The sequence below is a fragment of the Ammodytes marinus genome (assembly GCF_949987685.1).
Source record: "Ammodytes marinus genome assembly, chromosome: 6".
Classification (NCBI taxonomy): Eukaryota; Metazoa; Chordata; class Actinopteri; order Uranoscopiformes; family Ammodytidae; genus Ammodytes; species Ammodytes marinus.
The window spans coordinates 15,458,289-15,484,209 of record NC_137235.1 but is presented as its reverse complement, the minus strand read 5'-3'; the positions used below and the strand labels follow the sequence as shown (position 1 = coordinate 15,484,209).

Here is a 25,921-nt window from a genome sequence, read left to right as displayed (position 1 = left end):
CTATTTTTCTGTTTTGTTTTTGGCGTCTTGTGCACTTTGTTGTCTTGTTTGTGATTGTGTATGTGTGTGTTTTTGTGTGTGTGTGTGTGTCGTTGTATTCTGCTTCTAGCCGTTCCTCTCCGTGCCTAGACCATGACAACAGCAGGTGATCCTCTTGATTCGCCAACTCTCTTTCTACTCTTTTCTCTTCACAATGCATGACTTGACATTTTTAGGGTTCAGCTTCCGCTAACCAGAGATGTTCCAACAAATTCTTTATTCATGATGCAGGCTCCTTTAATCTTGAGCATAGAGTCCATCTACTAATAGTTGGACTCCATGCACTATTTATATTTTCTAACATAACAGCACCAATAACTGTTGAGAATTGGTTTTAATGTTTTATCATAGCTGGATCATAAATTGTTCATCCTAAATAATAAAACCAGTATTATTCTATGTTTTCGTTATTGTCAACAAATCCAATGTAACAATTTAAGCAATAATAATAAACAATTAGGTTGTACGTCTTAATATTGTACGACTTCCCTACCCTGCCTGTGGAATGAATCTCCAAGCCCATTTGTTTTCACTGAAGACAAAAAATCTGTTTGCAAATTATCGCTCATCTTAAACAGTCTCAGTGTTCCCTAGAACAGCAACTGTAACTCAAATAGGAGTGAAGTACTGGTCTTGAAGTTTGACCAAGGACATCTTTAAAGGCCTACTTCACCGGTTTGAATATGAAGGTGTATTGAATTCTGAGATCCTATGTAGTATAAATGTGCAAAAAAAAATGAAATTGGTTCATCCTAGCCTGAGAAAAGGCAGAAAGAGTGTTTTTTTAACCCTATATTAATCTTACTGTGACATCACAGTAAGATAAATATAGGGTTAAAAAAAAAACCTTACTTTGTAAATATTACTGTGATTTCTCCTGCTGTGACATCACAGTAATATTTACAAAGTAATTTTTTTTTTAACCCTATATTTATCTTACTGTGATGTCACAGTAAGATTAATATAGGGTTAAAAAAAACACTCTTTCTGCCTTTTCTCAGGCTAGGATGAACCGATTTTTTTTTTTTTTGCACATTTATACTACATAGGATCTCAGAATTCAATACACCTTCATATTCCCACCGGTGAAGTAGGCCTTTAAGTTGATAACATTTCATACACAGAACACTTAAGTATTGCTGTAAGCACTTCATTGCCTGAAGACATCTAATATTTTATACCCATTAGCTCCTTGACACAAAAGATACTCTAGAAAAAATATGTGCCCCTTTGCTTGCCTTGCTTGCAAATAAGTGAGAGTGGAATGAAACTGGACAGGATAATAAACAATGAAAGTGAACATGGAATGAAATATCATCTGCAAGATATGCTTGTTGTTATTTCAGTGCTGAATGTTATCATAAATTAAATAGTTTTTTACTATAATCTCAGCCGCCTGGTCTGCATGGAGGTTCACAGTCAATAGACTTAACATCTCCACCAGAAATGCTGCATTTTTAACAAGGAATCTTTAAAAAACAATATTTTACCCAACTTATTTTTCAGCTTCTTGGTCAGCTTCATGGTAGATGCCAGGGGTGGAGCCATGCGTGGTTGCCGGCACAACGGCCTGCGTATTATCGTACCACCAAGAAAGTGTTCTGCACCCACACGAGTGACATGTAGGCTTGTGAAGAGACATCGTCTGGCCTCTATGCCCCCCATGGTGGAGGGTGAGGGGCTTGCTGGTCGCATCATAGAAGTGGGACCTACTGGAGCCCAGTTCCTGGGGTAAGTGTGTGTGTGTGTGTGTGTGTGTGTGTGTGTGTGTGTGTGTGTGTGTGTGTGTGTGTGTGTGTGTGTGTGTGTGTGTGTGTGTGTGTGTGTGTGTGTGTGTGTGTGTGTGTTGCTTGTGTGAGTTTGCTTACACTGTTGCCTGTTGTGTTCATATTTTCTTCTTCGCTCCCCTTTGTGCTGCGCATGGATCAGTAAGCTCCACCTTCCCACAGCTCCACCCCCTCTAAATGAGGGTGAGAGCCTGGTCAGTCGCATCCTGCAGCTGGGTCCTCCAGGAACCAAGTTCCTCGGGTAGGACCATGGTGGGGGAATACCCTACGATCCGGGAGCGGTCATATACTCACCTATTTCTCCACCATGTCATGTTTTTTCGTTTTCCATGATAGGATATTTACAAGTTACTTTGATTTTGTTACTCCTTCTATTTTGTTGTACTTTAAAAGTGCCTCCGAAACCACCTGACCTATAGCCTTATGTTGTTGAGTTCTCCCTGTGCTTCCCTAAGTGTATAGTAGCAATCCCTAAACATGTTTTTCTAGTTTGATTCTGCTCCTGTATAATGGCTTTTTCTTTTAGTTTGAACATTTTCAAGTTACTTTTTCATGGATAATTTTGTTTTACCAGTTGTTTTTTTGTGTGTTTTTTTAAGGTCATGCATAAATCAACCAGAGCATCATATTATTTCTGATAGTTAGCCCTGCCAAACTGTTACCACAAGCACATGTTTAAGTCCAATTTGTGCTTGACTTACCTTGTCTCCCCTTTTAGGCCTGTGATTGTGGAGATCCCCCATTTCGCAGCTTTGCGGGGCACAGAGAGAGAGCTAGTGATCTTGAGGAGTGAGACAGGGGAGAACTGGAGGGAACACCACTGTGACTTCACTGAAGAGGAACTGAACCAGATCCTTAACGGCATGGATGAAAGTAAGGGATCTTCACTTCATTGATACACAATTAACTGCTTAGAGGGTAATTTTACGTAATATTTTGAATTTTCACAGAACTTGATTCCCCTGAGGAGCTTGAAAAAAAAAGAATATGTCGCATCATCACAAGAGACTTCCCACAGTATTTTGCGGTGGTGTCACGGATAAAGCAGGACAGTAATTTGATTGGACCAGAGGGTGGGGTCCTTAGTAGCACTCTTGTGCCCCAGGTCCAGGCTGTCTTCCCAGAAGGAGCCCTCACCAAGAAGATCAGAGTTGGGCTACAGGTACATACAGTGCTTCGCTAGACTCTAAACAAGGCAAAGTTGAGACTATCAATAAAGTTATGTTGATACTTTTTGGTACTTTGTTTTAGGCTCAGCCTATTGATGTTGAAGTGGTGAGAAAGATTCTTGGTAACCGAGCCACATTCAGCTCAATTGTCACATTGGAACCAAGAAGGAGAAAGTTCCACAAACCGATCACCATGACAATCCCTATTCCCAAGAGCTCAAATAATGACGGGCCAAGCGCAGAGTTTAGTGGAGATACCCCCACCTTACGTCTACTTTGCAGTATTACGGGTAAGTATGGGAAATAATAAGTCATGAGAATCAACAGCAAACAATAAAAAAAAATATCAAAGCTCATTAGCAGCTGTTTGTGGTATTGTAAGATAGCCCCAAACACTGTTAAATGTAACTAAGTTATATTCAGTGTGCACTCATCAGGGGTTGGGTAACCTTGGTCTGTGTTTCAGGTGGAACCACTCCTGCCCAATGGGAGGACATCACCGGCTCCACACCTCTCACGTTTGTTAACCAATGTGTTTCCTTCACCACAAATGTGTCAGCGAGGTAAATTCTTCCATAGTCCTTCACATAGAAATTAAAACTTTGATCCGCTTTATTTCTTTAGTTTATTTAGGTGATTTAACATTATACCGCAAGTAACTTGCGTACTGTACAACTACCTGGTGATATCTATCAATATTTGACAGAAATTCTCACATTATATCCATAGGTTCTGGCTAATAGACTGCAGACAGATCCAGGAGTCTGTTAGTTTTGCCTCTCAGCTGTACAGAGAGATCATCTGTGTTCCATACATGGCCAAGTTCGTCATTTTTGCTAAGACGCTCGACCCAATTGAGGCCCGCCTGCGCTGTTTCTGCATGACAGACGACAAAATGGACAAGACCCTAGAGCAGCAAGAAAACTTCACTGAAGTTGCCCGTAGCCGAGATGTTGAGGTACAGTGTGATGATGGGGAATAAATAAAAAAGGGGGAACAGTGTCTTCATCTAAAGAGGGTGGGACAATATTTCAGAGAAATAATGCTGAGCTACAGACGCCACATTGAAGAGGTATACTGTAAAGAAGGATAGACGCAGGAGAAGGAGAAAGTATAAGAAATGAATAGTGAATTTGGTAAGGCAGGTGGAATGTGTGTATCTTACACACATTCCACCTGCCTTACCTCTTCGTAAGAGGTGAGTGCAGCAACAGCCTGCCAAGTTGCTCTCAATAAAACAGTGCATGTCTTTAAAACATCTGACAATATTGTTTTCCTAGAATTGAAGTAGACCATAATGTTTGGCTTGAATCATGAAAATAGCTCCCATATTCACACACAGGTGCTGGAGGGGAAACCTATATTTGCTGATTGCTTTGGAAACCTGGTGCCTCTTACCAAGAGCGGACAGCACCATGTGTTCAGCTTCTTTGCCTTCAAAGAGAACAGATTGGCCCTGTTCATCAAAGTATGAGTTCACATTGGATAGAAATATCTGAAACTTTTACTTTTCACTTAAATTTAAATTTGTATAATTAATTGATGGGATTGTTGTTTAATTAATGGACAGATTAGAGACACAGCACAGGAGCCATGTGGCCGCTTGTCCTTCACCAAGGAACCGCGCACGTACCGTAGTCTTACCCACAATGCTATCTGCAACCTTAATATCACTCTCCCAACATACTCAAAGGTAAGTTTGAATATGTCTCAGTTTCTATTGATATAATTATGGTATATAATACATTTGTAGTAACGGCATTGTATGCTGTCTCTCCATTTTAATCTTCTCTTTAGGAGTCTGATTCAGACCAAGATGCAGATGATGAGGTAAAGTTTACTTGATACAGTAGTAAACGGATTTTGTCATAATTACGTTTTGGCTAAATGTTTTTTTTTCTTTCTTTGTTGCAGAGTGAGAAGAGTGAAAAGAAATGTAAGCTGAACTTTATTGTTTTTGTATATTTGTATGCCATTTTAAAGTTAAATTTTTTACACAAATTTTTCAGAAATTGATTCAGGCATTGCAGACATTTTACAATCAATTTTTCACTAGTGGGTGTTGGTACTGTAGGTAAAATAAAATCATTGTTATATAATTATACAGAAACATTATACAATGTTGTGCCGTATTATATTTGAAATATGAACATGTTTGTTATAAGAAATGCACTGGTTGAAATGCTACTTTCCATTTGGATTAACCCTGCACTATTATTTTGCTCTACTAACATATATATATATAGTTACATGTTTGATACTGGTAGCTATGCTATGGCTGGCGTACTCTGCATTCCCCTCACTCCAAACCACATTGATTTTCTCCCACCCATATGTTTTAATTTCATGTAATTGCTATGACATTTTTTTTTTTTTATTAATCATACAAGAAGCTCACAATACTACTTTTTCTGTATAGCCTCTCATAATTCCTTTGATTTCAAGCAATTCATTTTAGAATGTCATCATATCTTAAGAATAATGATTTTTTGTGGTCATATTAAATAGGAAGTAATCATATTGACTGATTATTATCTCAGATCAAACTCCAATAAAACTTTTGCCAGTTCTGTGCTGTACAAACATTGACAGACACAGTCAAGTTGTTTGTTTTTGTTACAGTGTTGAGATGAATTGCTGGTTTATTTGAATCAATTTCATACATTTTGTATGAATTGGGATACTGCTTCTTTACTTCAAGCACCTATTTCTTTTTCATTTACCCTCTTTTCTGAGTTTCTTCCATAAATTATTTTAGTTGCACTATAAATCAAATTTCTTATTTGCAATTTTACATTTTTTATATATTTTTACATCACTACTTTATTTCTGTATGTGAGCTAATAGAACTATAAGATACAACTGAGTAAATTACTATACACTCTATGAACATCGACAAAAAAATCCTGTAGTATTTGATACTGTGGAAAATGCACACAAAGTTAAGATAAATACTTGGGTACTTTAATTTGCTCACAAATACTTACTCTTTAAACTTTAAACGCGATTCAGAAAATCTAGTAACAAGGACCTGATCACTTTCTACTTACTTACTTATTTACTTTTTTATATTGAAAGTTTATTGTGTTTTCTATGTTTTATAACTTTAATTTGTAGGCAGACATGACTCTTCATGTCAGCAACAATCTTGAGAGGTTTTGTCTGTTATCCTTCCTTTCTGTCCATTTGTTCCATATGTAGCTTTCTCTGTTCCCTTTTTTTCTTTTTTCTTCTGTTACATTTCGGAATATGTCATCAAGTAAACTAGATTAATATTATTCTTGTCCATATTCTACCTATTGTGTTACTTTTCCTGGCTTTGCTTACGCTGTAGCTGCTGTACTTCCTTCCAAACTCTTCTGGATCACTTTGTCATCTTCTTTTTGGTCTTCTTTTCAACTCCTTTATCCTCTGCCCTGTCATTCCTCTCCTTACTCTGTGAACTGAAGATGGATTTTTGATGGCATTGTCTTGACCACAATTTTCTGATGTCTCTCTCCCCACTTCATTTGTCCATTCTGTTTTTTACCCTCTTTGGTTATGAAACTTATTAAAATTGAAGATGATGAATCTGAATCCACTGAGACATTCTCCCTAAGAACTAACCAACCTCTCGACCCCGCAACCCTTGCAAGCCCGGACCTTCTTTCAGACATGTCAGACATAAAATTGTCTGCTATTCTGACTGGAGAGCAAATGGAGCATTTAATATATGAAGAGAGATCTGGAGCTAGAGGGTCGGAGGAAAAAGAGCCTTTGGCCATTGTGGAACAGTTTAAAGACAGGATGGAAAAGGTTGGAGGGATTCAAAGACATGGCATAAACAATAGTAGACACAAAGTACAACAAGATGATCCTAGTGAAGAGAAATGGGGTGCACTCTATGAGACAAAGACGGTTGAAATTAAGTATTCCCCTGTCGAAGAACCAGTTTTACAAGAGATTTGCATAGAGGGGAGGACTTTAAGTAGATCTACCACAGAGGTCAGAGACACCACAGGCATGGTCTCACATCTCAGCATGGACATGGAACAATACTTGGAACAGACACCTATTGTGACATGTTGTTCTCAAGAAGACCTTCTCCAAGACAGATTTGAACAAGTTATTCTAAAAACTGATGGTAAACGGCGTCCCCCAGATATTAAGAAACCCATTAGGAAGAAACTTAGAGACAGAGAACGTTCTGGATGTAGCAGTTCTGAAGGTGAGCTGGAAATTATGAGCTCTGAAGAGTCTTTAGATGGCGATGCTATTCTTAAGGAGAGTGCCCTTGAACCCACCATATTTATGGATTGTCCTGCTTCTCCTTTAGTTGTTGAAACACCTATAGGATCAATAAAGGACAGAGTAAAAGCTTTACAGAACAAAGTTGAAGAGGAGGAGGTGCAAAAGAGTACGCAGGAATTAATTCCCCAGGCAAAATCTTCACTCGGCACGGAGGAGGCTGAGGCACACACACCAGAGCTTCCCAGAGTTCCCAGGTCCCCTACATCCCCCAAATCTCAGACAGAAAGATTAGAGGAGACTATGTCTGTGAAGGAGCTCTTGAAAGCATTTCAGACTGGACAGGACCCTTCGAAAAACAAGAGTGGGCTTTTTGAGCACAAAGTAGCAGCTGCTTCTTGTATTTCAACATTTATATCTGAATCAGGAGACCCTGAAGAGATACAGACATGTGGAAAAAGTCCTGCACAGGAGCTCAAACCACAAACCAAAGCTCAGAGTCGAACATGTTTCCACCAATACAGTGATGCCAAGAATTTTGATAAAACAGACTTAGAACATCAACCATTAAGCCTAATCAGAGATAACTCTGAGGAATCAAAATTAATTTCAGATAGTGACTATGATGGAAAGACAGTACAATTTGCTGATCCAATTCAAAGGGACAACAGGAGTATTAACCCCCAAGGAGAGGCGTCCGAGTTGTCAAGAAAGGATACTGTGTCTGTGAAGAAGCTCATGAAAACATTCCAGACTGGACATGATCCCTCAACAACTCAACCAGGGACTTTTGAACACAAAGTTGAGGAGTCTTGCATTTCAACATTGGTATTTGAATTGGGAGATTCTGAAGATACAGAAAATACTAAAGAAAGTCCTACTCAAGAGCCGAAAATGCAAACCCCGACTCAGAACCTCCCAATCTTTGTCCAACAGAGTGACGTCAAGCTATGTGACAAAACAAACTTAAAGGAGCCATCTGTAACCTTAATCAGTGATAACTCTGATGAATCTCTATTAATTTCAGGTAGTGCTTACGTTAGAAAGACTGTACAATTTGCTGATGAAGTTCAATGTGATGATGTAAGCATAAGCTCACAGGGAGATGCACCAGATATTTCAGAAAATGAGACTGTGTCTGTGAAGGAGCTGATGAAAACATTCCAAACTGGACATGACCCTTCAACAAATAAAGCTGTGCTTTTTGAGCAAAGAGCAGCGACACCTCCTTCTATTTCAACATGGATATCTGAATCAGCAGATTCTGATGAGGTACAGATTACAGAACAAAGCCCTACACCGGAGCTGAAATCTCAAGATGTCAAGATATGTGAAATAACAGACTCAAAGGATCAACTAGTAAGCCTAGTCATAGATACCTCTGACGAATCGTTTTTAGATTCAGATGGTTCTTTTGGTGGAGACACAGTAACATTTGCTGATACAATTCAATGTAACAATGGAGGTGCACAGTTGTCAGAAAAAGAGACAACGTCTGTGAAGGAGCTAATGAGAGCATTCCAAAGCGGGCAGGACCCTTTGGAAAGTAAACCTGGGCTGTTTGAACACAAAACCATTGCTTTATCTTCAATTTCAACACTGATATCTGAATATGTGGGCCCTGAAGAGATACAGAGGACTGACCACGGTCCCACTCAAGAGCCACAATTGAAAACCCAAATGAAGAATTTCACTATTTTTGATACACAAAATGAAGTCAACGTTTGTGGAAAATCTGATTTAGAAGTTCAAACAGTAAGCTTACGAAAAGATGAATCTGAGGAATCACATATAATTTCTGATATTGCCTATTTTGGAGAGACAGTAAAAACTGCTGATAAAATTCAATTTGATGGTGGTAGAGTTAGCCCTAAGAGAGAGGAGCCAGAGTTGTCAGAGGAGAGCTTAGGTAGGATGCACTTAGAAGAACCAGTCCTAAGCACTGGTCGTAGTTTATCTGAAGACATGCAGATTAGCCCTGATCGTAGACCTTCTGAGGACTTCAGTGCTGACATAAAGGCGGAGCTGGAAGAAAGTCCTGAGTACCAGCTTTTCAAGCAGACATCAACCGCTGCAGATGTAACCTATCAGCTGGAGGCACCTGAGAAGGACAGCTTGGCTGATGATTTTGTTGGACATTCCGTACCCATATCCAGTCCCTGTATGAAAACGTATTCTTGTGATGGTGTTTGCATTATTGAGAATGAAATGAAAGATGATGATCTATGTCCCGAGAGTCACAATCATGAAGATATAGCCAAATCCTCAAACACAAGGGTTGATATTTGGACCCATAAGTCCAGCTCAGGGGAGAGCAATAATTATGATGGACTCACACTGACTAATCGAAGAGAAGAAAAAAATACATTGTCAGAGAAACATAAACTTTGTGATGAAAGAAAAGAACATGAAATAATTGATCATGGAAGCCAAAACACGTATACAGGAACTGACATTGAAGTAACACAGGTCAAAATTGAGGAGCCACAATTTCAAGAAGTCCACATTGAGAGGAAAACCTCAAGCCAGGCATCTGCTGCAGTAAAGGATATGTCAGGGATGTTGTCCATAATGAACAGCGACTTGGATCAGTGTCTGCTAGCTACGCCTTTAGCAAGTCAGACAGCAGGACAGGATATTGTTCAGGAGAAATGTGAACAAATTATCTTAACAAGCGATAAAGAAATTCACAAAACTTTTGCTGATGAAAATAAAGGAGCAATTGAAGGTTGCACCACCCAAGAAAAATATGATGCACCAACGGAAGAACTTTCAATTGCATGGGGAGTTGAAAAGGCGGTGAGTGAATTTAAAGAAGTTAAAGAAGAAAAAGATACATCATTGATGTTGTCAGTCCTCAACAATGATGTGGATCAGTGTCTACAAACCGCACCTGGTCGGTTAATAGGAATGGATAACACACAGGGGGAGTTTAAGATGTCCCTGTCATTCATTGATGAAGAAAACAGAGTGAAAATGGATAGCACAACACAAGAATCAGATTTTGCTAGTATGAAACATGAAGCCACAGGGGGAAGTGAAGAAGTGGCGAGTGAATTTAAGGACTCCCAAACAACTTTGAATGAAGAAGTCCCAATGAAGGAAGAGCAATTAGAGAAAAATACTTCATATCAGCCATCTACACAACTAAAGGAGATGTCAGGCATGCTATCTCTTCTTAACAGTGACTTGGATAAATACCTAAAGGACAGTCCTGTGAAAAGTATGCTTGCAGAAGAGGATGTTATCCAGGAGAAATTTGAAAAAGTTACTCTCACCAAAATCCGAAAGTCCTCTAGAGAGGAGCACACAATTACAATATGTGAAAAAACACAAACAGTAGCTAGTCCTGATGTTGAGGATAAGATAAGTGGAATGACACATACACATACTGGTGTGGTGGAACACAAAGAACTCAAACCAAATTCGACACCATTCCAAGAAGTTTGCATTGAGAGACGGACACAGCAACAACAGTTAAAAACTGAGAAAAATATGTCAGGCATGCTGTCACTTCTCAGTACTGACTTAGATAAATATCTCAAGGAAAAGCCAGACACATTACAATGCCACCCAGAAAGGGATCTTATCCATGAAAGCTACAAACAAGTTATATTAAGTAGGAATTTGGAAGATAAGATAGATATAGGGGCAAATAAACCCATAGAGGTCGATGTTATTGGAGTCTCAGAATTGTCACCAAGTTCTGTATTGGAGGCACCATGTCAAGAAGTTTGCATTGAGAAGAAGACACTGCAACAAGAGTGTACAACTGAGAGGGATATGTCAGGCATGCTGTCACTTCTCAATAGTGATTTAGATCAATATTTAAAGGACAAACCGGTTGAAATGCAATGCCAGTCAGAAGAGAATCTAATCCATGAAAGTTACAAAGAAGTTAAACTGACAAGTAATCATTTGGAGGATAATAAAGTTTTAACGGAAAATGAACATATGCAGATTGAGATGGTTAGAGTTGAAGAATTGTCATCAACCTCTTTATTAGAGGCACCATACGAAGAAGTTCTCATCGAGAGACAGACACAGCAACAAAAGTCCACTACTCAGAGGAATATGTCAGGCATGTTGTCACTGCTCAGTACTGACTTAGATCAACATTTAAAGGAAATGCCAGTGTTGATACAATGCCACCCTGAAAAGGAGGTAGTCCATGAGAGCTTCAAGGAAGTAATTCTGAGAAAAGACACTAAAAGAGAAACTCTTATATTATACCCTGAACATGAGATGATGTCAACAGATGATACAAATTCAGACACTGTGGACATCAATAAAAAGACAGCTTTGGAAATTGGATGGCAGCCATGTTCCTATGAAGATAAAGATCCTGCTATTTTAAAATCGGAGGAAGGGGAGACTAAAATCTCCCCAAGTGCAGACTCACATTTCAATGACACTACCCAAGGGACTGTGGAAATTACAAAATCATATGTGACAGTAGATGACTGTAGTAATGATCATATAGATTTCAATGTAATTGCTGCTCATTCAATCCTCAAAACTCACACTTGTGTGGAACTACCAAGTAGTTCTGACACATCACAACGACCGGATAATTTGTGGAACTTAAAAACAGTGCTTTTTGATGAGCCAGTGGAAGATGTATGTGATCAAGACTCACTAGAGGCAACTCCTGTCATGGAGGATATATCTTCAAAGACGTCCCCTGATTCAATTGAGCCAAGCCCTACCAGAGAATCCCCATGTCCAGACTCACTTGAGGGAAGTCCCACTCATTCAAATGAAATAGAACTTAAGATTTCAGCCAAGACAGCTGTTTATGAAGACTATGCCTCCCAGCTAGAAGCATGTTTTGCTTATGATGAAAATATTTACAGGGATGACACTGAGCATACTGTGCAAGAAAACCACTATGAGATCTTCCAAATGGAGAGTGAAATTGAGGAGGGAAAATGTTCCTCCTCAGCAACGACAGAGACTGATGAAAACATGTGCTTTGACACCAAAACATGTGACAGTGAGAATCGTCTCGCGCCCATAAGGGAATACTCTCTCGACACAGATGATAATCAGGATGATGCCACCAAGAAACAATTCACTCCAGAAGATGAGATGTTTAAAATGGCTGCAAAGATCAAAACATTTGAGGAAATGGAACACGATGCTAAAATGAAGAGAGAAAAATCTTTAGATGTCACTGCACTTTCAGAGGCAGGTGATCACAAATATGATGATATAGATGTAAAGTTTTCCCCAGAAAATTCTGAAAAATATGTAACAGACAGCACTCACACACTCAGTAAGGCAACAGATATTACTTTGCATAAGGAGCATGTAGAAATTCACTCAGAACTTAAAACTACCCAGTCACTTGACAGTTCATTGTGTGTATCTGAAACTCACATAGAGGAACCTGATCTAGAGAGTGAGCAATATGGGTCACTCTTAGCCAAAGGAGAAGATCACTTAAACAGAAAAAGGGATGATGGAGAAGATGACAGGTCCTCAGTCACTGACACAAATTTTCCAAGCTGTTTGACAGATGAGCACCATCCAGGCGACAACAAAGACACAATTTTAAAGGACAGCAAACCTGAGGCTATGGTTTGTACTGAAGAACTTCTAGGATGTGAGGGTGATAATAATGTCGCTTTCAATGCACATATTGAGGCTGAGGAAAGGAAGAATATTTGTCCTGCAGAGGATAGAGAAACACCTGTTAGAACACCAGGTGATGAGAAAACCCCTAATCCATTTCAGTTCCAAGAAGGTAAGCTATTTGAAATGACAAGAGGGGGAGCTATTGATATGACAAGAAGAAGTTTTGATGAAGAAAGGGAGGGATATGCTTTTTTTCACATAGGGGAACATCCAGTTGATGACGTTGTGCCAGAGATGACCGGGGAACTGCAAACAAAGTATTTATCTTTAGAGAATATGGATCTTATTAGAGATACAGATACAATAATCCCCAAATTATCTCTGACTCAGGGTGCCAATGAGGAAATTCCTACTCCCAAACCCAGAACTCTCATTAAGCTTTCAAGTGACACATCCATGAATGAGAAGCCACTTTCTCAAGCTGATTTTGGCTGCTCAATTGAGGTTCAGCTTGGTTTCCACAGTGATTTGGAGAAACTAACTATTAGTCAAAGTGCGGTTGGTGGTTTTGAAAGCCTTGGTCTAGACTATCTAGACTCTACCATAGCTAATCTTCAATCAGACACATCCACAGTTGACCATTCAGTGTACTCTAAGCAGAGCCATGATTATTCAGAATCCTCTCCTGATGATGATGATGAGGAGGAGGATGAAGATGAAGAAGACCAGTGCTCAGTGATAGAGATGTCCCTTTCATCTACACAACCTGGCACCCAAACCTATCATCAGGATTCAGCCTCACCTTTGGCAATAAAACCTAGCGGATCAATTAAAGATATAACAACAAAAGACTCCGAGATGTCTAATATTGGTCATGTTCAAAGAAATGCAGAAAGAAACTCAACTTTGGATCATAGGACTAGATCTGAGACGGATAATGACACAACTAAAGCATCTTATGAAGACTGTAGGAGTCGTTCTAACAGTTTTCAACCCACTTATGAACTTAACCTTTCCTCTTCCAAACCTTCTGTCATGCCACACCAGAAACCTCTAGCTCAGACGATCTCCTCCTCCTCTCCTCAAAGGAAAGCAATCCAACTTTCTGAGACTACAGAAACATCTGTTAATTCTTCTCTGGATACTGATGATATAAGCAGTGGTAGTCACAAGAGTCCAGATTCTGTTATCTTCACATATGACATCCCAGCCTTACACAGCTCCAATTCTGATGGCAATCTGTTGCCGGGTGTATCTGGGATAGAAGATGTATTTGAATCCAGGCCTGCCTGGGATGACACAGTGGAAACTCAGATGGAGACAATCATCGATGAACAAACTCCACAATGTATGCCAGGTATGGCCAGACCTACATTGGCTTTTGCTTTCCTATCTCCTTTCCTCAACAGCAAGACCCCTTTTTGTCTTCCTAAAAACATAATTTCAACATAAGTCCTTTTCAGTTGTGTCACGTGTTGTGATTTGTCATGTCCCATCATCTTGCATTGTGATTTCTTGTGTGTATGTATGTGTGTGTGTGTGTGTGTGTGTGTGTGTGTGTGTGTGTGTGTGTGTGTGTGTGTGTGTGTGTGTGTGTGTGTGTGTGTGTGTGTGTGTGTGTGTGTGTCTGTGTGTGTGTGTGTATGTGTATGTGTATGTGTATGTGTGTGTGTGTGTGTGTGTGTGTGTGTGTGTGTGTGTGTGTGTGTGTTTGTGTGTTTGTGGTGTTCAGTCTCCATCTGTGTTTATGTATGCAATCTCAAGATTGAACAGCCATGTTGGTTAAATAAGTGGTAGCATTAACTGTTTTAAATCAGACCACTATACAGCTTTACTAATATTAACAAGCACATTGCTTTATCGGCACATTAATGTCATAGCTTATACTAATGATTAAAAAAGCATGCTAATTCTGACCAAATAGTCTGTTAACAATTCCAACTTTTCTTATCATCCATGCCAACATCACAGATCCATGGTTAATTTCAGAGTATTACAGCTCATAACATAGTATCTCATGTAACATTTACACTAACAAAGTATATTTTATTGTATGGTAGTTTGACATTGAACTATTGACCATGATATTAAGATTTAATGTCTGACTTTGACGGCATATTTTAGTGGATTGGCAGGATGATGCTGACAGAAAAGAGGAGACATTAGCTATCATTGCAGATCTTCTTGGATTCAGCTGGACAGGTAAGCTTTTAAAAAAATAACTTTCTGTTTTCAATTTAGTAAAAAACAATATATAGTGGATTTTGTTTGAACTGGCACAGACTTATTTGTGAGTAGAACTGGGGAAATAGCTCACAATATTATAAAGCAGAATCCAGGGTTTCCCCCAGATAAGTTGTTAGGCCTAGTGTCAATAGTGCCGGACCATTTGGTGAAATCCTGAAATTGTGATTATAGTGGATAATATTGCGATTTGCAATGCGATATAATAAATAAATGTTATTAATTTCAAATTGTTGTTTACTATCACGCCTTAAACGGCACATGCACAGCACTGTCGTCATCCGGCTACGCCTGCCCCAGAGCCACATACATGATTGGCAGCTCCGAATTTTCCAACATAGTTAATGAGCTCCAATGGATTGTGTCCAGACCAACAGGCTGAGCAAATTTAAATTTGCCAGTGGCAGGTCTGGATTTACAGGCTAACTTGCTTGGTTTTCAAGGAAAAAAATTAAAATTTAGGTTTATTTCTCAATTTAGAGTACAATTCCCACACTGGAGACAGGTTACAAGTGACTGATGCACTGCGGAGCTGTTCAGCGCTACCTGCGTCTTCCTGTCTGTTTCAAAATAAAATTAAACTCACCTTACGCCAGTTAAATGCATTGACTGTATAAGGTTAAATGCTTTTAATATGAAGCTGCAGCGGTAGGAAATGTTCAGCTTGCATAAGCAGTAACACTGCACAGTACCATGGTGACGCAAGTTTATAATAATACTATTGATCTGAACATATGCATTGCATGTCCGTGGGCGTCCGAAAAAACAAACATCGATGCTTGACATGGCAGAGGGTCAATTTAGGCATGGCAGCTGCCCTGGCTGGAATACTTACTTACTTAATTATGCCTCTTCTTCCCCCGTGGGAAATAAGGCCGATATGGCTGGAATGCACTGGGGGAAACCCTGGAATCCATGATAGTAGCAAAACACACAATATATGGTTCAAGAGTTTTTACATTTTCATCCCTTGTTTTTAATAATCACACCAGAGCTGGCAAGAGAGTTGGAATTCAGTGAAGATGATATCCAATTTGTGAGAACAGAGAATCCCAATTCTCTCCAAGAGCAGAGCCATGCATTGCTGCAGCGCTGGGTTGAACGGGAAGGCAAACATGCCACAGGTACACAGCATTTTGAGATTTTTGGAGACAAAGTTGAAATGGGGCAAAGAGGGGAAGAAATGCAGAGAACTGACCCGGGTCGGATTTGAACCCGGGTCCGCTGCAAGGCCTGTGCTTCTAGGGGGACGCTCTAACCACTGTGCCACGAGCGCCCCCAGTACACAGCAATTTGGTCTGACAGATTTAAATTGACCCTGTATTGGTACTTCAAATCCTGTAAATATTGCTAATTTATTTGAAGACAGAATGCACTATACGCAGTTTATGTTTATGCACTCCTGGCAATTAGATAAACACAATCTGTAATCTATCAAATGATTTGTGTATTTATTGGACATATACTCATACTGTAGATTCAAAATAATCTTCCATTTGCAATTTTTAAATCATATATTTGTTGTGGTTATTGAATGCTGTCTTAAAGTCTTTTACTGATCAATCCTTCCACAGAGGACTGTCTGATTAAAAGACTAACCAAAATCAACCGCATGGACATTGTCCATCTTATTGAAACCCAAATGAACAAGTCATTTCAAGAGCAAACATCTAGGACTTATGCAGAGATTGAAAAGACACTGGATCATAGTGAAGGTAGGAATACATCTAAACACGCACAACTAGTTTGAAGGCTTTCACACAAAGCTCTATTGTTTTTTTTAGCAATGTTCTTCATCATATGTCTGTTTTTCAGTTTCAGTAGCCCTATCCTCAGTGCAAGAAGATGCAAACAGCCCCAGAGTTGTGAGAAAGGTGGATTCAGACCGCAGACCACCCCCAGCCGTTTCTGAAGAGGACCTTTCAGTTGCTTCCTTACTGGATATACCTTCCTGGGCAGAGGCTGTTGGACACACCCATTCAGAAAGCATGCATTGTGATCTCTTGGAGGAGCTCGAGATCCCACAGTAAATGATTCTTTCAAAATTATTCCATGCTTTCATAGATCACAGTGGCTGCAGTTATTTGCACCCTTTAGTTTAGTTGGATTAGGGTTGTGACATAACACATTTATACAAATGTACTGTATATATTTTTATTTTGTGACTTAGCCTCCTTTCTGTGTTACAGTGAATTAAATCCTAACATGTGGAACTCTGATGATGTTATCATACAAGAACCTACAAGTTACGACAACTCGGAGGAGCAAGTAAGTACACTTCCCACTTCAAAAGATGCAGCATTGGGAAGCCAAGCAACACAGGTTTATGACCGCTGCAGTGTTGAAGTTCATTTCGTCGGGCCTTTCCAAGGGGGCACTAAACACCAAGTCAAAGTTGACTGCAGCCAGGCCTTACCATTAAAGCTGTGTGGTTGTGAAGATGATCAAGCAACTGAAACTCTGAAGTTACCATCATGTTTATCTATTAGAGACTTTGGTCTGAGCCTGTCAGAGTCAGACCGAGCTGAGACTGACTTCAATGAGCTATGTGATGAATGTAGCTATACACCACAGCTTGGCAATACAGACGCAGCTGAAACCATTGCCAGAAGAATCTCTATTCCTAGCCTGTTAGCCTTGCCACCAGAGGACCACCAAGGAGCTCTGGCCATAACTGAAGATGACGAAGATGTATCTAAAAAAATCAGGCTCTCTCAGAAGTGTCCTGATGATGTCCAATTCTTCAAAGTACTGTATGGTCATGACAAGGTCCCTCAAGTTTCTGATGTGGTTATGGGTTTGAAACCCTTCAATTCAAGCAACGAAGAAAAGACAAAACCCCAAGGGCACAGTGAAGAGTATCTGGCAAACATGCCCTTCATTGATGATAATGATGATGTCCAGTCAGCTGAATCCATTATTACTTCAGAAAAATACAGCATTGTGAAAGCATTCAAAATGAAAGTACCAAAGACCAATGTGCCACACAGTCTGACAGTGGCAAATAGCCCTGCTCTTATGGCTTGTGACTCAACTGATAGCTATGATAAATGCAGTTATGTTAGTCCAGACAGCGACTATATTAGAGTCACGGAAAATACATCCTACATTTCTGAGATGAATACTGCCTCATCCAGCCTTTTCCTACATATCACCCATCATGCACTGCAATCACCTGAGCCAGATGTGACAATATCATCCACTTTAAGAGAGAACAGTAATTTGACTCCTGATTATCTTGCATCTGAAAGGCAATGTAGCTCATTTTCACCTGCTAATAAAAGGGATCTCTTCCCTGCAGAGGCATGGATATTAAATTGCCCCATATCTAGATTGTCATCCCCTGACTCTGTCATGTCAGTTAGTGATTATAGGGCAATGTCACCTGACTCTCCAACAGGGGAGAAAAGGTTATTTCCTGACTTTTCCAGTATATTAGATGACAGTCGTGCACCCTCTCCAAGATCTGATGGATGTAGTTCACCAGAAGTTACACATAATTTCATAGAAAATAAATTACACCCCAATCAATCACATACTTATGAATGTGAACCACTGTCTGAAACATCGAAAAGTTGTATCACTACTGTTATTTCACAATCACTTTGTCGCGAGTCCTTTGAGTCTTTGAACTTATCTTTGCCCCTTTCCCCTGACTTTCAAGAATCTAAGTATAGTCCAACTATACCTGAGGGTCCTCAGATCAAGGGAGAGTTTGGAGCTTTCATGTCTGTGACATCAGTTATTAAGAGTGATAACTTGTTGCATGACTTTTCTGCTGATAAAAGAGATTCTTTACCTGAGTTAGTTTCATCTATTCAAGGGTATGGATCTTCAGATAAGGAGTATCGACCATCCTCACCGGAATCTCAGGCTTCTCAGTGCAGTTTCTCATTTCTTGAACTCATGCTCTCAGAACCTGTCCGTGCCCAACTCATGAGTCAATATTGCAATTATTATTTACTATATTCAGGGGGAAACCCACCCTCACCACTATTGACGTCAGCTCCTTACACTACAGTCTGTACTGAGGATGTGGATCAGCATTTCCCTTTGACACCAAAATTAGATGCTTTAGATCACAGTCCTCCTCTCCCTGAGGTATCTGTGACATCAAATAGTTATCTCACACCAGATGTTTCAGTATCACAGTACAAGCATATGGAATGTAATTATTTGCAATATTCTATGAAGGTTCCTAAATCACCTTTTGATGAAGGGTGGAATGAAAAAGGGACAGATGCAACAGATTCATCGACGTGGCATATAGAAGATGAAGAAAAAGCATATATTTTTAAAGATGCCGTTTCAAAATCTAAATATCTTAAACGTGCAGATGTCAAATGTATTAATAGTGCAGATTCAGGCTGTTCAAGTAAAACAATAAAATCATCTGAGGTCAGGCCACTCTCATTTGAAAGTCCTAAATCAGAAAAGGACAGTAGTAACTCATACATTGATTACTGGTTTTCTAAGTTGGAACCACAATCTACTAAATGTATACAATCACCAGATCACTCATGTCATCCTTTAACAAACCTTGGACAAACCATCTCAGAACACATTCAAGTGGAAGACTCTATGAATTTTTATTTGGGGAATGAATCATCTGAAATAAATTCATGCTCAGATCAAAGATATAACAAGCAATCTTTTAAAATGTGTCACATGTTAAACCAAATTCAGTCACCTAATAAAATGATTTTTAACTTTAAAGAGAGACCAAATTATGTTTTGCAATTTCTAAATGACATAAATCCAGTGTCAAACAAAGAAGCAGGTTTGACAAACGTTGCAGCATCCCCCTCAGATTTGGTTATGTCAGTTGAGAAAGTCTCTTTTTCTCATTGCATGACATTTGGCCAGATGAAGGGACAACATTGTGACTATTTCTTAAGGTACACTGAAATAACACCATTTCCCCCTCTTTCAACATTGTACAATGTTGAGTATTCTAGATTTTGTCTTGAGAAATTGTATGACAACAACAGACCAGATTCACCAGATTCAATTGGTTCAAAGGTTGAGGCTAAAAACACAAACTTTACTGTAATTGCATCGTCCCCGCTTTCAGCTGCAAGACCTCTTACATATGCAGATATTGTGAGGGGCATTACATGTAAAAAACATGAAGACACTTTGCATGGCATGAGTTCATTTGAATTAAGACCTCTTTGGGATCCATCAATGCCCTCAGAAAAGGAATGCCCACAGTCCTCCATAGAGAATTGGCTCACAGAAGTAAGAACACAGTCTCCCGAATCAGTGGCTTCTCAAAGTGAATTCAGGCCCCTCTCCCCCGACTCCCCTCTTCCTCAGTTCAGATGTATCCATATGAGTTATGATGGGGAATTTTCCAGAGACAGGTCGTTCACACCAGAATCAACATTTTCTGACTGGGAAGGAACTGATTTGAGCTTGGAAACCCTATTTGACGAGACAAGACCAGAGTCCCCAGAGTCAGTTTTATCAGATTCTGAACTTGATAAGTTATTTAGTAGCAGGGCATTGTCCCCAGAATCTGTGTCCTCTGATTGGGACCTTTTGCTCCTGCAGGATTGGTTGATTGATTTCAGAGCATCTTCCCCAGAATCTGTTTCATCAGTTAAGCAGCTGTGTTTGTCTCCTCGCATGACATTTGGCCAGATGAATGGTCAACATTGCGACTATTACTTACGGTTGACTGAAAGTAGACCATCATCACCTCTTTCAACACTGTCTGATGTTGAGTATTCTACATTTTGTCTTAAGGAATTATTTGACGACAACAAACCAGATTCGCCAGATTCACAGGTTGAGGCTAAAAACACAAATGTTACTGTAATTGCAACGTCACCGCTTTCTGCTGCAAGACCTCTTACATATGCAGATATTGTTAGGGGCATTACATGTGAAAAACATGAAGACACTATGCAGGGCATCAGATCATTTGAATCAAGACCTCTTTGGCGTCCGTCAATGCCCTACGAAAAGGAATGCCCACAGTCCTCCATAGAGAATTGGATCACAGAAGTAAGAACACAGTCTCCCGAATCAGTGGCTTCTCAAGGTGGATTCAGGCCCCTCTCCCCCGACTCCCCTCTTCCTCAGTTCAGTTGTATCCATATGAGTTATGATGGGGAATTTTCCAGAGACAGGTCGTTCTCACCAGAATCAACCTTTTCTGACTGGGAAGGTACTGATTTGTGCTTGGAAACCCTGTTTGATGAGACCAGACCAGAGTCACCGCAGTCAGTTTTATCAGATTTTGAACTTCATAAGTTATTTAGTAGCAGGGAATTGTCCCCAGAATCTGTGTCCTCTGATTGGGACCTTTTGCTCCTGCAGGATTGGTTGACTGATTTCAGAGCATCTTCCCCAGAATCTGTTTCATCAGTTAAGCAGCTGTGCTTGTCTCCTCGAATGACATTTGGCCAGATGAATGGTCAACATTGCGACTATTACTTACGGTTGACTGAAAGTAGACCATCATCACCTCTTTCAACACTGTCTGATGTTGAGTATTCTACATTTTGTCTTGAGGAATTATTTGACGACAACAGACCAGATTCGCCAGATTCACAGGTTGAGGCTAAAAACACAAATGTTACTGTAATTGCAACGTCACCGCTTTCTGCTGCAAGACATCTTACATATGCAGATATTGTTAGGGGCATTACATGTGAAAAACATGAAGACACTTTGCAGGGCATCAGATCATTTGAATCAAGACCTCTTTGGCGTCCGTCAATGCCCTACGAAAAGGAATGCCCACAGTCCTACATAGAGAATTGGATCACAGAAGTAAGAACAGAATCTCCAGAGTCAGTGACTTCTCAAAGTGGAATTAGGCCCCTCTCCCCCGACTCCCCTACTCCTCAGTTCAGATGTGTCCACATGAGTTACGGTGGGGAATTTTCAAGGGACAGGTCGTTTACACCAGAATCAACATTTTCTGACTGGGAAGATACTGATTTATGCTTGGAAACCCTGTTTGATGAGACCAGACCAGAGTCACCGCAGTCAGTGTTATCAGATTTTGAACTTGATAAGTTATTTAGTAGTAGGGCATTGTCCCCGGAGTCTGTACAGGAATGCCTACAGTCCACCATAGAGAATTGGCTCACAGAAGTAAGAACACAGTCTCCCGAGTCAGTGGCTTCTCAATGTGGATTTAGGCCCCTCTCCCCCGACTCCCCTCTTCCTCAGTTCAGATGTATCCATAGGAGTTATGATGGGGAATTTTCCAGAGACAGGTCGTTCACACCAGAATCAACATTTTCTGACTGGGAAGGTACTGATTTGTGCTTGGAAACCCTGTTTGATGAGACCAGACCAGAGTCACCGCAGTCAGTTTCATCAGATTTTGAACTTGATAAGTTATTTAGTAGCAGGGCATTGTCCCCAGAATCTGTGTCCTCTGATTGGGACCTTTTGCTCCTGCAGGATTGGTTGATTGATTTCAGAGCATCTTCCCCAGAATCTGTTTCATCAGTTAAGCAGCTGTGTTTGTCTCCTCGCATGACATTTGGCCAGATGAATGGTCAACATTGCGACTATTACTTACGGTTGACTGTAAGTAGACCATCATCACCTCTTTCAACACTGTCTGATGTTCAGTATTCTACATTTTGTCTTGAGGAATTATTTGACGACAACAGACCAGATTCGCCAGATTCACAGGTTGAGGCTAAAAACACAAATGTTACTGTAATTGCAACGTCACCGCTTTCTGCTGCAAGACCTCTTACATATGCAGATATTGTGAGGGGCATTACATGTGAAAAACATGAAGACACTTTGCATGGCATCAGATCATTTGAATTAAGACCTCTTTGGCATCCATCAATGCCCTCAGAAAAGGAATGCCCACAGTCCTCCATAGAGAATTGGCTCACAGAAGTAAGAACACAGTCTCCCGAATCAGTGGCTTCACAAAGTGGATTCAGGCCCCTCTCCCCCGACTCCCCTCTTCCTCAGTTCAGTTGTATCCATATGAGTTATGATGGCGAATTTTCCAGAGACCGGTCGTTCTCACCAGAATCAACCTTTTCTGACTGGGAAGGTACTGATTTGTGCTTGGAAACCCTGTTTGATGAGACCAGACCAGAGTCACCGCAGTCAGTTTTATCAGATTTTGAACTTGACAAGTTATTTAGTAGCAGGGAATTGTCCCCAGAATCTTTGTCCTCTGATTGGGACCTTTTGCTCCTGCAGGATTGGTTGATTGATTTCAGAGCATCTTCCCCAGAATCTGTTTCATCAGTTAAGCAGCTGTGTTTGTCTCCTCGCATGAAATTTGGCCAGATGAATGGTCAACATTGCGACTATTACTTACGGTTGACTGAAAGTAGACCATCATCACCTCTTTCAACACTGTCTGATGTTGAGTATTCTACATTTTGTCTTGAGGAATTATTTGACGACAACAGACCAGATTCGCCAGATTCACAGGTTGAGGCTAAAAACACAAATGTTACTGTAATTGCAACGTCACCGCTTTCTGCTGCAAGACCTCTTACATATGCAGATATTGTGAGGGGCATTACATGTGAAAAACATGAAGACACTTTGCATGGCATCAGATCATTTGAATTAAGACCTCTTTGGCATCAATCAATGCCCTCAGAAAAGGAATGCCCACAGTCCTCCTTAGAGAATTGGCTCACAGAAGTAAGAACACAGTCTCCCGAATCAGTGGCTTCTCAAAGTGGATTCAGGCCCCTCTCCCCCGACTCCCCTACTCCTCAGTTCAGATGTGTCCACATGAGTTACGGTGGGGAATTTTCAAGGGACAGGTCGTTTACACCAGAATCAACATTTTCTGACTGGGAAGGTACTGATTTATGCTTGGAAACCCTGTTTGATGAGACCAGACCAGAGTCACCGCAGTCAGTGTTATCAGATTTCGAACTTGATAAGTTATTTAGTAGTAGGGCATTGTCCCCGGAGTCTGTACAGGAATGCCTACAGTCCACCATAGAGAATTGGCTCACAGAAGTAAGAACACAGTCTCCCGAATCAGTGGCTTTTCAAAGTGGATTCAGGCCCCTCTCCCCCGACTCCCCTCTTCCTCAGTTCAGTTGTATCCATATGAGTTATGATGGGGAATTTTCCAGAGACAGGTCGTTCTCACCAGAATCAACCTTTTCTGACTGGGAAGGTACTGATTTGTGCTTGGAAACCCTGTTTGATGAGACCAGACCAGAGTCACCGCAGTCAGTTTTATCAGATTTTGAACTTGATAAGTTATTTAGTAGCAGGGAATTGTCCCCAGAATCTGTGTCCTCTGATTGGGACCTTTTGCTCCTGCAGGATTGGTTGATTGATTTCAGAGCATCTTCCCCAGAATCTGTTTCATCAGTTAAGCAGCTGTGTTTGTCTCCTCGCATGACATTTGGCCAGATGAATGGTCAACATTGCGACTATTACTTACGGTTGACTGAAAGTAGACCATCATCACCTCTTTCAACACTGTCTGATGTTGAGTATTCTACATTTTGTCTTGAGGAATTATTTGACGACAACAGACCAGATTCGCCAGATTCACAGGTTGAGGCTAAAAACACAAATGTTACTGTAATTGCAACGTCACCGCTTTCTGCTGCAAGACCTCTTACATATGCAGATATTGTGAGGGGCATTACATGTGAAAAACATGAAGACACTTTGATTGGCATCAGATCATTTGAATTAAGACCTCTTTGGCATCAATCAATGCCCTCAGAAAAGGAATGCCCACAGTCCTCCTTAGAGAATTGGCTCACAGAAGTAAGAACACAGTCTCCCGAATCAGTGGCTTCTCAAAGTGGATTCAGGCCCCTCTCCCCCGACTCCCCTCTTCCTCAGTTCAGTTGTATCCATATGAGTTATGATGGGGAATTTTCCAGAGACAGGTCGTTCTCACCAGAATCAACCTTTTCTGACTGGGAAGGTACTGATTTGTGCTTGGAAACCCTGTTTGATGAGACCAGACCAGAGTCACCGCAGTCAGTTTTATCAGATTTTGAACTTGATAAGTTATTTAGTAGCAGGGCATTGTCCCCAGAATCTGTGTCCTCTGATTGGGACCTTTTGCTCCTGCAGGATTGGTTGACTGATTTCAGAGCATCTTCCCCAGAATCTGTTTCATCAGTTAAGCAGCTGTGCTTGTCTCCTCGAATGACATTTGGCCAGATGAATGGTCAACATTGCGACTATTACTTACGGTTGACTGAAAGTAGACCATCATCACCTCTTTCAACACTGTCTGATGTTGAGTATTCTACATTTTGTCTTGAGGAATTATTTGACGACAACAGACCAGATTCGCCAGATTCACAGGTTGAGGCTAAAAACACAAATGTTACTGTAATTGCAACGTCACCGCTTTCTGCTGCAAGACATCTTACATATGCAGATATTCTTAGGGGCATTACATGTGAAAAACATGAAGACACTTTGCAGGGCATCAGATCATTTGAATCAAGACCTCTTTGGCGTCCGTCAATGCCCTACGAAAAGGAATGCCCACAGTCCTCCATAGAGAATTGGATCACAGAAGTAAGAACAGAATCTCCAGAGTCAGTGACTTCTCAAAGTGGAATTAGGCCCCTCACCCCCGACTCCCCTACTCCTCAGTTCAGATGTGTCCACATGAGTTACGGTGGGGAATTTTCAAGGGACAGGTCGTTTACACCAGAATCAACATTTTCTGACTGGGAAGGTACTGATTTATGCTTGGAAACTCTGTTTGATGAGACCAGACCAGAGTCACCGCAGTCAGTGTTATCAGATTTCGTACTTGATAAGTTATTTAGTAGTAGGGCATTGTCCCCGGAGTCTGTACAGGAATGCCTACAGTCCACCATAGAGAATTGGCTCACAGAAGTAAGAACACAGTCTCCCGAATCAGTG

General features: G+C 40.5%; 1 protein-coding gene across 1 annotated transcript in view; it reads left to right on the top strand.

Moving 5' to 3' along the window:
* ank2a (ankyrin 2a, neuronal) overlaps nucleotides 1-25,921 on the top strand; it is a gene marked incomplete at its 5' end in the record, with an annotated part of 77,612 nt that overhangs the window by 19,234 nt on the left and 32,457 nt on the right. The window contains 21 exons of the mRNA XM_080028804.1: nucleotides 110-145; nucleotides 1,546-1,770; nucleotides 1,969-2,067; nucleotides 2,545-2,699; nucleotides 2,777-2,988; nucleotides 3,078-3,285; nucleotides 3,462-3,558; nucleotides 3,725-3,953; nucleotides 4,338-4,463; nucleotides 4,566-4,688; nucleotides 4,793-4,825; nucleotides 4,910-4,931; nucleotides 6,558-8,050; nucleotides 8,250-8,305; nucleotides 9,085-9,364; nucleotides 13,193-14,150; nucleotides 14,927-15,004; nucleotides 16,039-16,170; nucleotides 16,621-16,761; nucleotides 16,862-17,072; nucleotides 17,236-17,314. Coding sequence (XP_079884930.1) covers nucleotides 110-145; nucleotides 1,546-1,770; nucleotides 1,969-2,067; nucleotides 2,545-2,699; nucleotides 2,777-2,988; nucleotides 3,078-3,285; nucleotides 3,462-3,558; nucleotides 3,725-3,953; nucleotides 4,338-4,463; nucleotides 4,566-4,688; nucleotides 4,793-4,825; nucleotides 4,910-4,931; nucleotides 6,558-8,050; nucleotides 8,250-8,305; nucleotides 9,085-9,364; nucleotides 13,193-14,150; nucleotides 14,927-15,004; nucleotides 16,039-16,170; nucleotides 16,621-16,761; nucleotides 16,862-17,072; nucleotides 17,236-17,314 — 4,993 coding nt within the window. The remainder of the gene's footprint in view (nucleotides 1-109; nucleotides 146-1,545; nucleotides 1,771-1,968; nucleotides 2,068-2,544; nucleotides 2,700-2,776; nucleotides 2,989-3,077; nucleotides 3,286-3,461; nucleotides 3,559-3,724; nucleotides 3,954-4,337; nucleotides 4,464-4,565; nucleotides 4,689-4,792; nucleotides 4,826-4,909; nucleotides 4,932-6,557; nucleotides 8,051-8,249; nucleotides 8,306-9,084; nucleotides 9,365-13,192; nucleotides 14,151-14,926; nucleotides 15,005-16,038; nucleotides 16,171-16,620; nucleotides 16,762-16,861; nucleotides 17,073-17,235; nucleotides 17,315-25,921) is intronic.